Here is a 14,102-nt window from a genome sequence, read left to right on the forward strand (position 1 = left end):
TTTAAAATGCCTACCTTATACGCGTCTTGTTTTAATATTATGTAAAATGAATTCTAATTTTAATTTGAATGTATGATTTCGATATATCGCGAAATGTATCACGTGACTTATTCTCCAGCCAATTAGCTTCTTTTAAATAGTATCTTGTATACTATTTGAAAGGTAACATTGTTGTGTGTGATGTAATTAAACAATATTTGATAATAATAGCGTTAAGCAAGAATCTTTCAAAGAAAATATGGACTTGGATATTTCTTATATTGGTAATTAGCATTTCATATAAATAAGAGTGTTGACAGACAAATGTAGATGTTTAATACACAAAAATAATGAACTTTCTTCTTGAAACAACTATCTATTTAATATAGAACCTTTACTTGATGATTGGCTAGAAGAACTTCAATTAATCATTAAAGCACAAGAAAGTTTGATCAAAGCTGAAGACGAATTTTACATGCCATTTGTAGGTAATTATTGCATTTGAAACTGTATACCTTTGTTAATATTAATTTCATTTTTATTTATATCTTTGTTCCTATTTTGATAGAATATAATAACAGCAAAATTTTCATTCACATTAAATACTGCTTTCAGCTATACCAATTTCAATCATCAATGCAATATTTAAAATAACAGAATATCTCCATTTGGGGCCAGATACTAGATACATTGCTATTCACTTATATGATAAATTTATGTGTAGCTATTTTTGGGAAGTGTATAGAAATGCTGATCAAACAGAAAGTTCTTGGTCTCAAGTTTGTAAAAAAGTGACAAGTCAATCAAAATTATACCTCATGTCTTGTTTGCAATTAGCAAATAAAATGGATTCACATTTCAACAAGTTAAGAATATCGCAAGTACATATACATGATTTTATTTTGAATTTATCAATAATAGTATCTTAATGTTCTATATGCTACAGATACTTGGTATCTTACGATGTATAGACAAAAAATCTGAATACACACCCGATGTAATTTTTCTATCAGAATATAAGGTATTTAAGACTGTTGGATTCAGAATGCCATTTTACACTCCGTTAAATTGCGTAGAAATTCTTTTAGCTGCAACTGGACTCAAGGATACTCCAAATATGCAAGAACTTACTATAAATTTATTGGATCTAATTTATCTGCGGGTTTGAATTTTATTAATAGATATTTGTAAGACATTAGTGATATGTTATAAATGACATTAGCATGATTAATGAAGCAGATATATATGGTTATAGAGGAAGGAAATATATTATCATTTGCAATGTTTGTTGCACGAACACAGAGCAAAAATTCAACAAGAAAAGAGGGGTCTTATGATATTAATGTCAAATATATTATCTTTGGGAGCTTCTATTGTTCTTTGTGGGGCATTCTTTTTGTGTATAGATTGTAATTCAGTAAGAGTTATAGCTTCAAAATTATCGCAATTAATAGATATGAAGATTCATGATATTTGGGATATGGCTGATATACTTCTTATAATGGCAATTCAAGAATAATTCTTAAAAAATTTATGTAAAAGTAAACTTTTGTATATTGTACATTGCATATCACTGCATATGTAATAAAGGAATGTAATTCTTACATATACCGTTAGGTGAAATGTTTAATTAATACATTCTTATGAATAAGTACTTCTTTAGTAGTAAATAACATATACATCCAACTATATGCCCAACTAACTTAAACACTTTCAATATCTCACTCACTATTGATAATACAAAAATATATTAGAGAAAAGAAATTATCTGATTTAAAAGGGCAAATATGATAGTAATCATATTTTTTATAGGTTTCAAGATTATCGATATTTTTTTAAATGGAGCTATATCTTCTTATCATTATGGCGTTACAGCTGAAGTTAAGACCAATCGATCACCTATAGTGTTTGATAATAACTGTGAATAACGAAAAAGCTACGATAGAAAGATCAATGAGGGAAAATTTATTTCAACAAGTATTAAAAATGGTGCCAATTGTCAATAGGAGAAAAGTTTCCTCAACATTGCGTTGTATCGGCCTTTGTACAGCCATTCGATATAGCCTGCGCGTTCGTCTGATCTTAAACTTCTAGGCTTCTTTCTGTGGAGCATGATTAAAGAAATAATTTATCATGATATTAGTATAATACTATAAAGTATGAGACAATGCATTAAATAAAACTGCGTGTGGTAATATTAATCGTCACGTCATACAGGCGGCCAAGAATCATACGTTAATCGCTCACGGAAACGTATTGAAGTATATGTTCATAGTTTCGAACACTTGTGAAGTAAATTTTCCTTCATCGGCCTCCCTAAACATTTATGAATTTTTGGTATTCAAGATCATGTGAATGCATAATATTATAAGTTTTTGGATTGATCGTAACTTCAGCGCTGACACCATGATAATAAAAATATATACGACCACGAATAAATATATACTCTTTAAAACAGAGTAACTTTTTAAAAATTAGACCAACGATTTGATTTTTTTGGACAAGTTAGAAGGATCAGTTTACTAGACAATGTGTAAAAAGATATTAGGAAAATTGCAGTTGGTCGGAATCGCGAAGAAAATAGTAAGAGTTACTTTTTGCAACTCTATCTGAGCCTGTAATGAAAATTTAAAAAGTACATTTTGTAGATTTATGTTAGTTATATACATGTTGAAAATCGGTTAACATAACAAAGTTTTGAGTTAATTTACATATTTTTAATTTACTGTTTCTGAGTAACAGTATCGGTTGTATTGTCAGTTAAAGTATTAATACATAATAACACAAGAACAAAAATAGTTTCTATGAAACATTTAAAAATAATTGTTATTATATTTCTAAAATGAAGAGACTGGCGCCATCTATAGAATATGGAAGGAATTGCAACTTGGAGCATGAGAGGATGTAAAGCAACACATAGAAGCAGCTCTTATCTCCACTATCCGTCCGTGACCGTTGCTACGCACGCCTTTTCGAACATTCGGCGAAAGGACCGTTGGGATATTGATGGTTCATTAGGCATTTCGCTTCGCCGAAATATATTGTTGCCAAGTTTCGGCACATCTTTATATCCGGTTTTGAACTGAGACGGTCGAGACATACGCGTAGCAAACAGTTAGATTTATTATAAAGATATTTCGTTTACAAGAATATATAGTTTCAAATAAAATGGGAACAACAAAACAAGAAGTACATCGACCTGGTGCATTTAAGCAAGTTAATAAACCACATAAAACGGGTAGACATCGTAGTAAAGGATCAATAAGTAGCGAGGTTAAAGGTAAAATTCTTTGCAATTTATATTATTATGGCTTTTCCATATTTTGCTGCTTTCTATATTTCCTAATTTGCAACCAATATAGGAAAAGTTGGAGTAAAAGTTTTATTGAAACGTGCCACTAAAAATCTTGGGAAGCGTGCCCGAAGGCTACAATCTTCACAAATTAGAAAAAACAAGAGAGAGGAGGTGTTGCAGCAAAAAAGGAATTTTGGTGGATCCCATTCTGCACCTATTCTTCTATGTATTATTGCATTACAAAAAGATGTAGATGCTGATAATATATTATCAGTAATAACAAAAGCTGACGAGTCTGCGACTATAATTAGTAGTCCACGTGGTACAATACATTTAAGGTATAATGCTACTATGATAAATGATAAATGATAAATGATATTAATAAAAATATGAATTATTCGGCTGCATATTCCCAAACGACGCATATTTCAAAAACACTCTGTTAACAGGCTACATCCCCCCGAAACCTTTCTATACCTAGACGAAAGAAACTATCTCCAAGACCAAAATAACATCCTTATAATTTATCATATACAAAGAAAAATAGGAATGAAATCTATACAATACGAGGAAAACCTAGATGGTCGTACTGCAGACACTAGGTGGAGATACAACATAGCCCTGCCCCAAATGATACAAAAGACAAACACAGAAAGAACACAAAGAATATTGGTGGATACGGAACCCATAACAAAAACAACAAGATAAAGAGCCACAGAACGGCAACGCTCACCGAATAAAAGTATAAATATGTAAATAATGTAAATATGTAAATAAATATTATACTAATTCCACAAAACACCCCTCCCCTCCCCACCCCTCCCAGTCCATCCTCTCCCATCCCCTCCCTAATAGGCTAGCTGTCTTGTTTTTGCGTCCAGGCTTTCAGGACATAAATTAAAATATCGTACATAAGCACAGCGCAACAGCGGCTTAAATTTAAGTTACAATAATAATATATAAAAAAAAAAAAAAATGTAATAATGCATGGCTACGTCGTTCCGCACGAAAGGTGAGAGGTTTGTATTTCGATTATCGTTATTACCAAATTTATTAGGAACTGACAGAGTACAGAATGTTAGAACAGAATAGAATATTGCAGACTCGCTTGGGTGATTTCGGGAGGAGTATTTATATGCCTTTTTGTTGGAGTGGGAGGAAGACTTTGGTCATGCGGATGTATCATATTGTTGGATGTTACTATGGACTTCGGTTGTATGGATGGTATCATGTCTAGGGTGACTGGACGTTACCCTGGCGATGACTCATGATAAGGCGGTTGGGTTTACCTATCTTATCACATAGTGAGGCAAATTTATCCTGTGACACACGCTTCTGACTGGTATAGCAGTTTTGCGATTCGAACATAGCAGCCGAATTAGTAACTATTAATTTTTATTAAATACTTTTATTTTAAGAGTTAATTTTTACCCAATAAAAATTATTAAAAATTATTTGCTATTAAATATTCTTATGTTAAAAATATATTTTTAGTTAGTAAAAATTAATAGCAATTAGTAAAACCTATACATTTTTTAATAACAATTGATTGTCATTAAATATTTGTGGCGGGACTCAACAAGCCAAATGCCACCACTCGACACTAACTAGTGTCGCACGACGGCAGCGCAGTGATTAGCGCCTTAGGTTACGAACGTTCGGGACCCGGATTCGATCCCGGCGACCGGAGTCCGATTTTTCTTCCACGCATCAAAAATAGAAGAAAAATAACATTACCCCAGCAGCAACATCTACAGCCGGCAGCAACAATTAACAACGAACAACACGGTACACCTCATATTCTTATTTTAACAATAATTACGAGTTAAAACAATTAGTTTCACTTAAAATATCACGATTCTGTTTTCATAACCCTAATGTAATCACAGGATCATCTGAAAGAAGAAATATGTGTGGATTTTCTCGAAGCTTTGGGAGGTTGCGAATTCATAAGAACAAAATGTTTTTAAATTCAATTCGTGAAATTTGATTTTGAGCGCGAATCACATAATCTCAAGAACTCTTTATATGTTTTTTCATTATTCAGCCAAATGGTTGCTTATTAATATATATCATAAATCCCTCTATGCCTCTATGAAAAGTGCTAAAAGAATTTCGTCATCATCTTCTTCTTCTAATAATACCCGAAGTAAATTTTGGTGTGTTACATCCACCTCAAAAACTGATTCCGGTTTTGCTACTTACAATTTCTTCATTTGATAAAGAATAGTATACTAAAGATAGTGGGATTTCTTTCTAGCTTGAGATACTTGATGTGAGATGTCGCTAAACCTCCGATAAGCTCCCTTTTTCAACACTCGAAATTTATGATTGTCGCAAGTTATTGAAGCTGGCAAGAAAACTTTTAAAGAAAAAATACATGCCTGAGTCTCTAATTACAGCAATGGATAATAAACAACTTTCTCAAAAATAGTTGTGTTATAAATCATACCAAATGTTGCACAATGCTCCGAAAAGCGGCAATTTGTGGCCAAAATCAAATTTCACAACTTTAAATCTTAGAAATCTACAGATATTGTTATGACGATTGCTTGCGGATCTTACACCAGGCTGTGCGACTGAAGGCAATCTTTTTGGTTGGCAAGCGCTAGAGTGTTAGATTGTTTGATCGTTAGATTATAGCGAACCGCCCTAACGTGAAGAGTTCTGCTCTGAAGTAAAGACTGGTTGCGTCAAGATTGTGTAAATAGTATTTATGAGAAATTAAATATTATATACATTCTACCGTGCTCTATCATATTGTATATAGTTTATTATTTTATTCGTACATGCTTATTGTAATCGTGATTTGGTGCAATAAATGTTTATGTTCTAAAATTATGGAATCACATCTGTCCACGTTCCGCTTCTAAAACCGGCAAACAGCTCTTTTTCGCTCTGTTCAAGATACACATCTTTTTTCTCAGATGATTCTGCGATTAGATATAAGGTTGCGAAAACAAAATTATGAAATTTTTGGTGAAACTAATTGCGTTAATTACTCATTATAGAACATCAAAATATTGTAGATAGGTTGCAATTTTTTGCAACCGAATTTTATCATAAAAGCGAAATTGTTATAACTTTTTGTTAAGGGATATTCTCAAGTAAATTTGTGATAAAAATTAATTTTTTTTTGTATTTTTCTGAAGAATATAATTTCTAACGTACGTATATGTGCATATGTGCAGAACATAAAATATGTATTCTTATACTCCTAAAATTAACTAAAGTATCCCTACAAATAAAAATTTATTTGTAAAATGAGAATATTTAATAACAATTAATTGTTATTAAAAACTGATACGTTTTCATTCATTTTATTTTATTACAACTTTGATAAATTTTTATTAACTAAAAATATATTTTTAATACACGAATATGTAACAATTGTTGCGGGCGGAGCAAGAAAGGAAGGCCAGTACCGTTGCAAATTCATGTAGTATAGTCTGTTGTACAAGGCACAAAGAATACAACACGCGAATATAAACTATTGACTGTAGCACATTACAACTATATATATGTCGGGGTGATGTTAAGATTAGAGTTAGGGTTAAGGGTGTGAAACGAATCCCTATTGGTATTAGACATTATCATTATGCAATAGAGGAGATGTTTACTAGTGCGAATATGATTATGATAGAATTTGACAAGTAATCGAGATAATTAGATACTCAAGAAGCTAATGACAATGATCCTAGGCCCAATAACGAATCCGCGGTCAACGGGATGCCGAACTTTACCCTTCGTGAGTGTCTAAAATGTACTCGAGGTTAATGCACAAAGCAATTACTACGTATCCGAGAGTTACTTGAATCGTTGTTGAGATCGTACAGGAGAATGAGTCTCCATCACGATGACGCTGTTGAGGAAAACTATATGGGGTGTGTCTAAAGACACGAGATCCTCGGATTCGTCAAGGAAAGCCTTCGTTCGGAAGGTGAGGGAAATTGACGTTGCTACTAATTGGTCAATCTCCATATCGATGGTTAGAAAAAGATGCTAACCGCCCTTGAGGGGAAGTTCCTAGCGGGAAGCGTCGTTCGTGGAAGGATAGATTTCTCTTATCTTCCCGTAGTTGGGACAAAGACTATTTGTCTGTTTGAAGGACTTTATATAACTGAAACTTAAGATTTATAACGGATCCTCGGCCAGCTAAACATATACTGTGAAGATGCGTTGACATCTGGTAATCATCTTACCCGAAGGACAGAAATAGTTGAAATGATTACCGTCGTGCACCGACCCAAGTATTTCTTTTAAGGAGAGCTATAGAGTTACTTCATGCCTTTGTTAGACAAAACATTCATCCCTTGACCGCGCCTGCGTTCGGCGACTGGTTGTCGCCTCGAGCCCGAGCTCACTATCATAAATCTCAAATAAATACAGTCAGATCGAATGACAACGATTTCTTAATACGGCTATAGTGGAATCTAGATTACAGTACTAAGGGGTCTTCCCAAAGTTCCAAAGGGAAGGTTCCGGTCTTTCATCTCCGATATATAATATACTATATTCTTGGTGGCTATTCAATGCATGGCGTGAAGATAGGTTTTCGATACGCGTTATAGTTTAATAGCGCAAGGGCGCTAATTTTCTATAATCGATGCACTCGAACTTGAACTCGTGTGTTCGTCATAAAGGCGTAAGGGAATCTAACGTTTTCGCGGCAGTTAAGAGAACAGTAAAATTTCAAATTCACAAAATTACATCTCGCAATAGAGCCTACGATGCGTCTTCCTATATATTATACTCCTGATGTCGTCAACCGACGCCGTAACAGCAATATTAATTGTTATTTTTAAATAGATATACTTTTATCAGTTTTTATGAATTTTTATTAGTAACAGTAGTAGTTTTTTTTAAATTGTTTCCATGGGATTACATGGTTCCCAATTTCTATTTCTTCGTTCGACTCCGCTTCTGTATAACCCACTCTCTCTTAACTTTACAAATACGTAACCCATCCCTTATACTAACTTAAAAGTAAAATAAAATAAAATAACTTAATAATAACTTACAATATTTACAACATATTCTATGCAGAAGTTCGATATATGTACCAACGTCCTAAGCCTGTATGCGTGTACGAGTTTGTTACCACTCTTTTCGCCAGATGATCCACTTGTTTCTCAACTCTGCTTATCGTAGGTTGCACCTGCTGCTCCAGGTAGTTGAAATTCTTCACCTGTTCATTGCAATTGTTCTTCCTTTCTTACACACCATAATTTTTATTTTTTGTGTATTTAACTCCAGTCCCACTCCCTCAAATTTTCTTTTGACCATTCTCAACATTAGAGAAATCCTCCCACGCCACATTCTCTCTCAGATTCACGCCCACCTGACATGGAATTCCCTCTTCGTTCTCCGCATACTCCATTCATATACTTTTAGCAACCTCTTCCGTATCGCCTAATACGTTTTCCTCTTTATCCACATCTTCATCAACATCATCACGTTCCAATCTCCCAATTCTCCCAAACAATCCCTATTTTTTCCTACTAGGCTCGTTATGTTCCAAAAAGGCACTCTGCACTTCATTTTCCCCTCTTTCTCATATTTTCTATTCTTCCCCCATCTAGTTCACCTCCTCCTCCTTTCCCTTTCTCTGCATCTGTTGAAGTGGTCACCACTTCTACGAAAACTCTACATCTGGTCTTTCTAGTTTTCTCAAGCGCTGAAACCATCGACAGCATAAAGACAAAAGACTAGCATGAAGGCAGACCATAAACAGTAGACAGGCGACGTTGGCTTCGGGGTTTTCAGTTATAAGGTAACACTGCTAGCGTGCGGATCTGGACCAGCTCAAATTGTATTCCTACTTATTATTACACTTTTCTATTAAATTAAATATATATGTCGGAGATGAAAGAACACCGGAACCCCTGCTTGGATTCGCGGGAATACCGTAACGTTGTAACTTAGATTAAACAAATGCCGCTCCGATTATTCGAGATTTATAATCATGAGCTTGGGCTCGAGGCGACAATCAGTCGCCGAACGTAGCCGCGGTCAAAGGGATGAACGTTTTATCTAACAAAGGCACAGAGTAACTCTATACCTCTCCTTAAAAGAAATAGTCGTAGCGACACGTGGCAGTAAATACTTCAATAGATTCTATCCCGCGGCCCGCCACACGCAGATTTTGTCCTCCGGGTAAGATGATCGCCGGGTGTCGGCATGCCTTTGTAGTGTATGTTTAGCTAACGTGAGGACCCGCTATAGATCTTAAGATTTAGTCAAGCGAAGTCCTTCAAATAGACTTTGTTGCAACTACGGGAAGATAGGAGAAACCTATCTTCCACGAACGATGCCCCCCGTCAACAACCTCCCCTCAAGGGCGGCCAGCATCTCTTTCAAAACGCCGATATGGAGATCGACCAATTAGCAACAGCGCTAATTTCCCTCACCTTTGGAACGAAAGCTTTCGTTGACGAATCCGAGGATCTCATGTCCTTAGACACACCCATTATAGTTTTCCTCGACGGCATCATCGAGACGGAGATTCATTCTTTCGTACGATCTCATCGACGAGTGACAGTACCACCTTAGAACCAGTGAATACCTCACATCTAGTTAACAAAGAGTTAGACTTGAACTGTGCGAGAACATACGTTTATCATCCCGTGACCGGGGATTTGTTTCGAACCTAAGGTCATTATCACTAGTGCTATGAGTGCCTAATCTTGTTGATAAGCCTGTGCTAGTAAACTCTTTATTGTATCACGGCAATGGCTAATTGTAATGAGAATTCATCAAACATCCCTCTCCATAATCCTGACCCTAATCCGACATATATATGTCGGGTGCACGTCAGGATTGGGGGTGGGGGTGTTCGGTGAATCTTCGTTGAAATTAGCCATAGGTGCGGTGTAGCAATAGTTGAGTTTATTGACACAAATTAGGGAGATTACAGCGTCGATAGATAATCGCAAGGTTTCGATATTCGCGGCACTATGACAATGGTCTCGGCTCCGGCAACGTTTCCGCAGTCAACGGATGCTGAACTTTACCCTTCGTTAGCGTCTAAGTTACACTGTATGTTAGAGCAAGGGGCAATTATTACGTATACGAAAGACAGGTAGATTGCTGATGAGGTCGCACTAGAAAGTGACTCTCCGTCGCGGTGACGCTGTCGAAGAAAACTATGATGGGTGTGCCTAAGGGCACGAGATCATCGGATTCGCGGAGGAAAGTCTTCGTTCGAAGGGTGAGGGAAATTGACGTTGCTGTTAATTGGTCAATTTCCATGTTGGTGGTTAGAGAAAGATATTAGCTGTCCTTGGGAAATGTTGCTAGCGGGAAGCGTCGTTCGTGGAAGGATAGATTTCTCTTATCTTCCCGTAGTTGGGGCACAGGCCATTTGTCTATTTGAGAGACTTTGTGTAATTGAAATTTAATATTCGTAGCGGGTCCTCGCCCAGCTAAACATATACTGTGAAGATGCGTTGGCATCTGGCAATCATCTTACCTGAAGGACAAAGTCTGCGTGTGGCGAGCCACGGGACAGAAATCGTTGAAATGTTTCCGTCGTGCCCCGTCCCAAGTATTTCTTTTAAGGAAAGCTATAGAGTTACTTCATGCCTTTGTTAGATAAAACGTTCATCCCTCGACCGCGACTACGTTCGGCGATCGGTTGTCGCCTCGAGCCCGAGCTCACTATCATAAATTTCGAATAAGTACAGTCGGATCGAATTACAACAGTTTCTTAGTGCGGCTATGGTGAAATTTGGATTACAGCACTAAGGGGTCCTCCCACCGCTCCAAAGGGGAGGCTCCGGTGTTCTTTCATCTCCGACATATATTTTGTACCTTACACTTTATCCACGCGTTTTCTCTCTTTATACATCTAATAACCTCAACAGCATCTATTTACCTTGCGTATCCCTTTATTCCTCAACATTTTTCCATATCCTACTCTTACCCTTTTTCCCTTCATTTTGCCCATTTTCGGCCTCTTGTCGCAACCTCTCTTGCATGCTCACTTTATGTTAAATCATCATCGATCCTTTCTTTCTGTTGAATCGTGAGCAGAGTAATTTCTTTCTCGTGAATGCTTTCTGCGAATACACTTTTCATACACAGTCTTAACGATGAGTAAATAATTAATGGTTATTATGGGATACTGAATGCATTAGTAAGTTGATAACAATGTATAGTTCAGTGTATATTTGATACAAGTAAGAGTTGTCGATTTTGCAAAGATTTGAGTGTTTGTAACTAATTGAGTCGATGCTCGCTGAATGACAGTATCCCCCATGCTTTCATGCGTCATTGGTGTGCCTTCTTCTAGTATGGGTAGGACGTTACCTGAACTCCAGGTTCTAGGCCTTGGCAATTTGTATAATTACATGTGCTTCCCAATTACTCTTTGGAAATACCCAGTTTATATTATGTTTGAAGCTATTGGGTTGGTTTGCGAAACAAACTAGAATTCTAAGGAGTGTGTTGTGATAATCTATCCTCCTCCCTTCTTAAAAGATTCAGAGTTCAAAACAAACAAAACCAATCTTCTTTATGACCATGCTATAAGCTTTAACGACGAAGACCACACGTAGACCTTTTGTAAGTTCCAATCGGAATATTTTCCTACCTCTTAATTTCACTTTTCACTATTATATATTTTAGACTCTCAAGTATCACTGTCATCTGACCCTCCTCCTCCGCCCTTTTCCTTAGTGCTCTTTCTTCGCCGCCCCTATCTCCTTCAACAGCTCTTCCATTTATTATCTTGTATCGCCTTCTGTGACGAATATTCCATCAAAAGCTCTTCTTAAATGCTTCCTTTTCATCTCCTCCTTTAAACATCTTCTCATCTATCCCCTTTCTGCTTTTCAAAAATTTATCCAGGTCCCGTTCCGTTCCCGTGCTATTGGTTTTCCTCTTCCTAACGTCTCCACATTTCCTACATTATTTCCTACATTTCATTTATATCATATCTCCAAAAAAAGTTTCTATGATACACCATACCGACACTTCTAATAAGCTTCCTCTTTGTAAGATGTCGTGACTCTTCCAATTATGCCCACCTTTTCCCGCTATTGTTATTTCTCCCGTAATGTTTTCTAATCTCCACACTCCTTCCCTGGTGTACTACTTTACCATATCACTCATTTTCTTACCTACCATATCGTTCATTTTCCCAATCCTTACACCCTTTTTTCTCCCTGACATACAATCCTATATATTCTCTCTCTGTCTTTATGCCATCCAAACTGGAGGTGACAATTATTATTATTAAATAAAAATACATTTAAAAAGTAAATATATTTAATAAAATTTAATTTGGCTATCATAGTCTCATTGCGTTTGTGACTACACTGCCTCAAAACGGCGATGAATGTCGCCCATGTGAGTCGAATCAAAACCTGTCTCGGAGCAGGTCCTAGCACATTGCACAGTCAAAAAACTGACCAACGTATGTACGGGTGGCGCCACGCATGTACTGGCCAATACCCTGATCACCAGCAGGAGTCCAAGACCCACGATTCAATCTGAGAGAGCGCGACCGCGCGGCCGTTCGGCGTTGGTTCCGAGGTTTCCCCATTCCGTGGTGTGAGCGTTGAAATCTAGGACGAGCACCTACCGGAGAAGGCACTGCCTGAGGCAGTCACCGATCCCGTCCAGGAATTGCTAGAAAGCTGCCCATCCACTGTTGGGCGACACGTACACGCCCACCACCACCATTCCTGACCACTCGACCGCGACGTATCCATTGCCGCGCTCCAGCCGAACTTCGTTGGCGGACGCCCACGCCGTTGATGTCCAGGTGACAGCGACCGTTTTGTCCGTATCCGCGACCCAGTCCGGAGCATCCAGAATTCTGTATGGTTCGGCCACCACCGCTAGGGCGACCATGCTCTTCCGGATAGTTTTGAAGAACAGGTCTTGCGGCCGTTTTGACTGTCCTAGGTTGGTCTGGAGGATGCGCATTTTCTTAATCGCCTGAGGTCATTGCTTCCATGGCTTCCTCCGCGGCAGCCTCCTTGTTCGCGGGCTTAGAGCCAGGTGTTCCCTGCGGCAGTGTGCTTTCTTTTTTGCCACTTGCGGCCGCGGGTCCGTGGGGGGTTCCTCATGTTTCCTCTTTCGGGGGGTGGGGCGGCGTAGGCCTCCCCCATCCTGTGCGCCGACGGTGTTCCGAGCGTCTCACAGAGTGGGCATTTCGGGTTCGCGGCAGTGCATCCTTTGGCTCGGTATCCCGAGCCGCCACACCTGTAATAGCACTGGTACACCCTGTCGCTCGATGGTTTCGACCGTCGCTATCGACCATCCTATGGCGACTTTGCCAGCCTCCTCACTGCCAGTTTCCTCACTTCCCCGACCGGGCCTCGCATCCACACGGAACCAAGGGCGTTTCGAGCGGAGCGGACCTCTCCCAGTTGGATGTCCTCCGCCCTGCGACCTGCAATATGGCTGCATCTGCGTAGTTCTCCGGGTAGCTCGTGCAGCAGCGCTATTGTCGCACTTCCCAATATGGTTTCCTCACCGCCATAACCTCACAGTGATTTTATTCCACTTGTCACGTCTTTTCTAGACCGGAATCTGTTAGTCCTTATACCCACTTTTTCTCACAGGCACTAGCATTTCACTTGAATTAACTTCCTTGTCCGAATTCTCCAGTTTTCCTGGAGATTTCGACCCCAGTGCACAGAGCGACATGAAAGCGTCCTGTTCGCACGTCGTCATCACTTCCATCCGTTACCGATCACTATGGCGCATGCAACCTGAAAAATGATAATACATGCACAATCTCATTATTCGCATTCTTACAAACATCAGTAACCTTTTTTATATTGACTTCGAAACAGAAGGAGACGTTTGAAATCGA

At 38.1% G+C, this 14,102-nt stretch overlaps 2 protein-coding genes across 7 annotated transcripts; both read left to right on the forward strand.

The window, feature by feature from the left end:
* The first annotated feature begins 21 nt into the window (after positions 1–21).
* Positions 22–1,276, forward strand: LOC125386505. 6 transcript variants are annotated; one of them, XM_048413105.1, is made up of 5 exons: positions 22–263; positions 369–467; positions 595–860; positions 926–1,000; positions 1,068–1,276. In XM_048413105.1, exons 1-5 carry the CDS (start codon positions 239–241, stop codon positions 1,113–1,115), a joined length of 513 nt encoding a protein of 170 aa, XP_048269062.1. In that variant the 5' UTR covers positions 22–238; the 3' UTR covers positions 1,116–1,276. The 6 variants fall into 6 exon arrangements, 4 of the variants coding, with proteins under 4 accessions (XP_048269062.1, XP_048269063.1, XP_048269064.1 ...); XR_007226720.1 differs by having other exon boundaries at positions 24–263; positions 595–856; XR_007226721.1 differs by having other exon boundaries at positions 25–263; positions 595–844.
* Positions 1,277–3,047: 1,771 nt separating this feature from the next.
* Positions 3,048–3,658, forward strand: LOC105667038 (pre-rRNA-processing protein TSR1 homolog). The gene is made up of 2 exons (XM_012320088.3): positions 3,048–3,259; positions 3,342–3,658. The coding sequence occupies exons 1-2, from the start codon at positions 3,148–3,150 to the stop codon at positions 3,641–3,643; spliced, it is 414 nt and encodes a 137-aa protein (XP_012175478.2). The 5' UTR covers positions 3,048–3,147; the 3' UTR covers positions 3,644–3,658.
* The last annotated feature ends 10,444 nt before the right edge of the window (positions 3,659–14,102 follow it).

This window comes from Bombus terrestris, chromosome 16 (genome assembly GCF_910591885.1).
Source record: "Bombus terrestris chromosome 16, iyBomTerr1.2, whole genome shotgun sequence".
Lineage (NCBI taxonomy): Eukaryota > Metazoa > Arthropoda > Insecta > Hymenoptera > Apidae > Bombus > Bombus terrestris.

What these genes read in the sequence shown, in the direction of transcription:
- LOC125386505 (XM_048413104.1), top strand. Translation starts at nt 239, where the DNA reads ATGGACTTGGATATTTCTTATATTG. An exon ending in CTTGGATATTTCTTATATTG is followed by an intron (nt 264 to 368) that starts GTAATTAGCATT and finishes TATTTAATATAG; the next exon opens with AACCTTTACTTGATGATTGG. An exon ending in ACAAGTTAAGAATATCGCAA is followed by an intron (nt 861 to 925) that starts GTACATATACAT and finishes TATATGCTACAG; the next exon opens with ATACTTGGTATCTTACGATG.
- LOC105667038 (XM_012320088.3), top strand. Translation starts at nt 3,148, where the DNA reads ATGGGAACAACAAAACAAGAAGTACATCGACCTGGTGCATTTAAGCAA. An exon ending in AATAAGTAGCGAGGTTAAAG is followed by an intron (nt 3,260 to 3,341) that starts GTAAAATTCTTT and finishes CAACCAATATAG; the next exon opens with GAAAAGTTGGAGTAAAAGTT.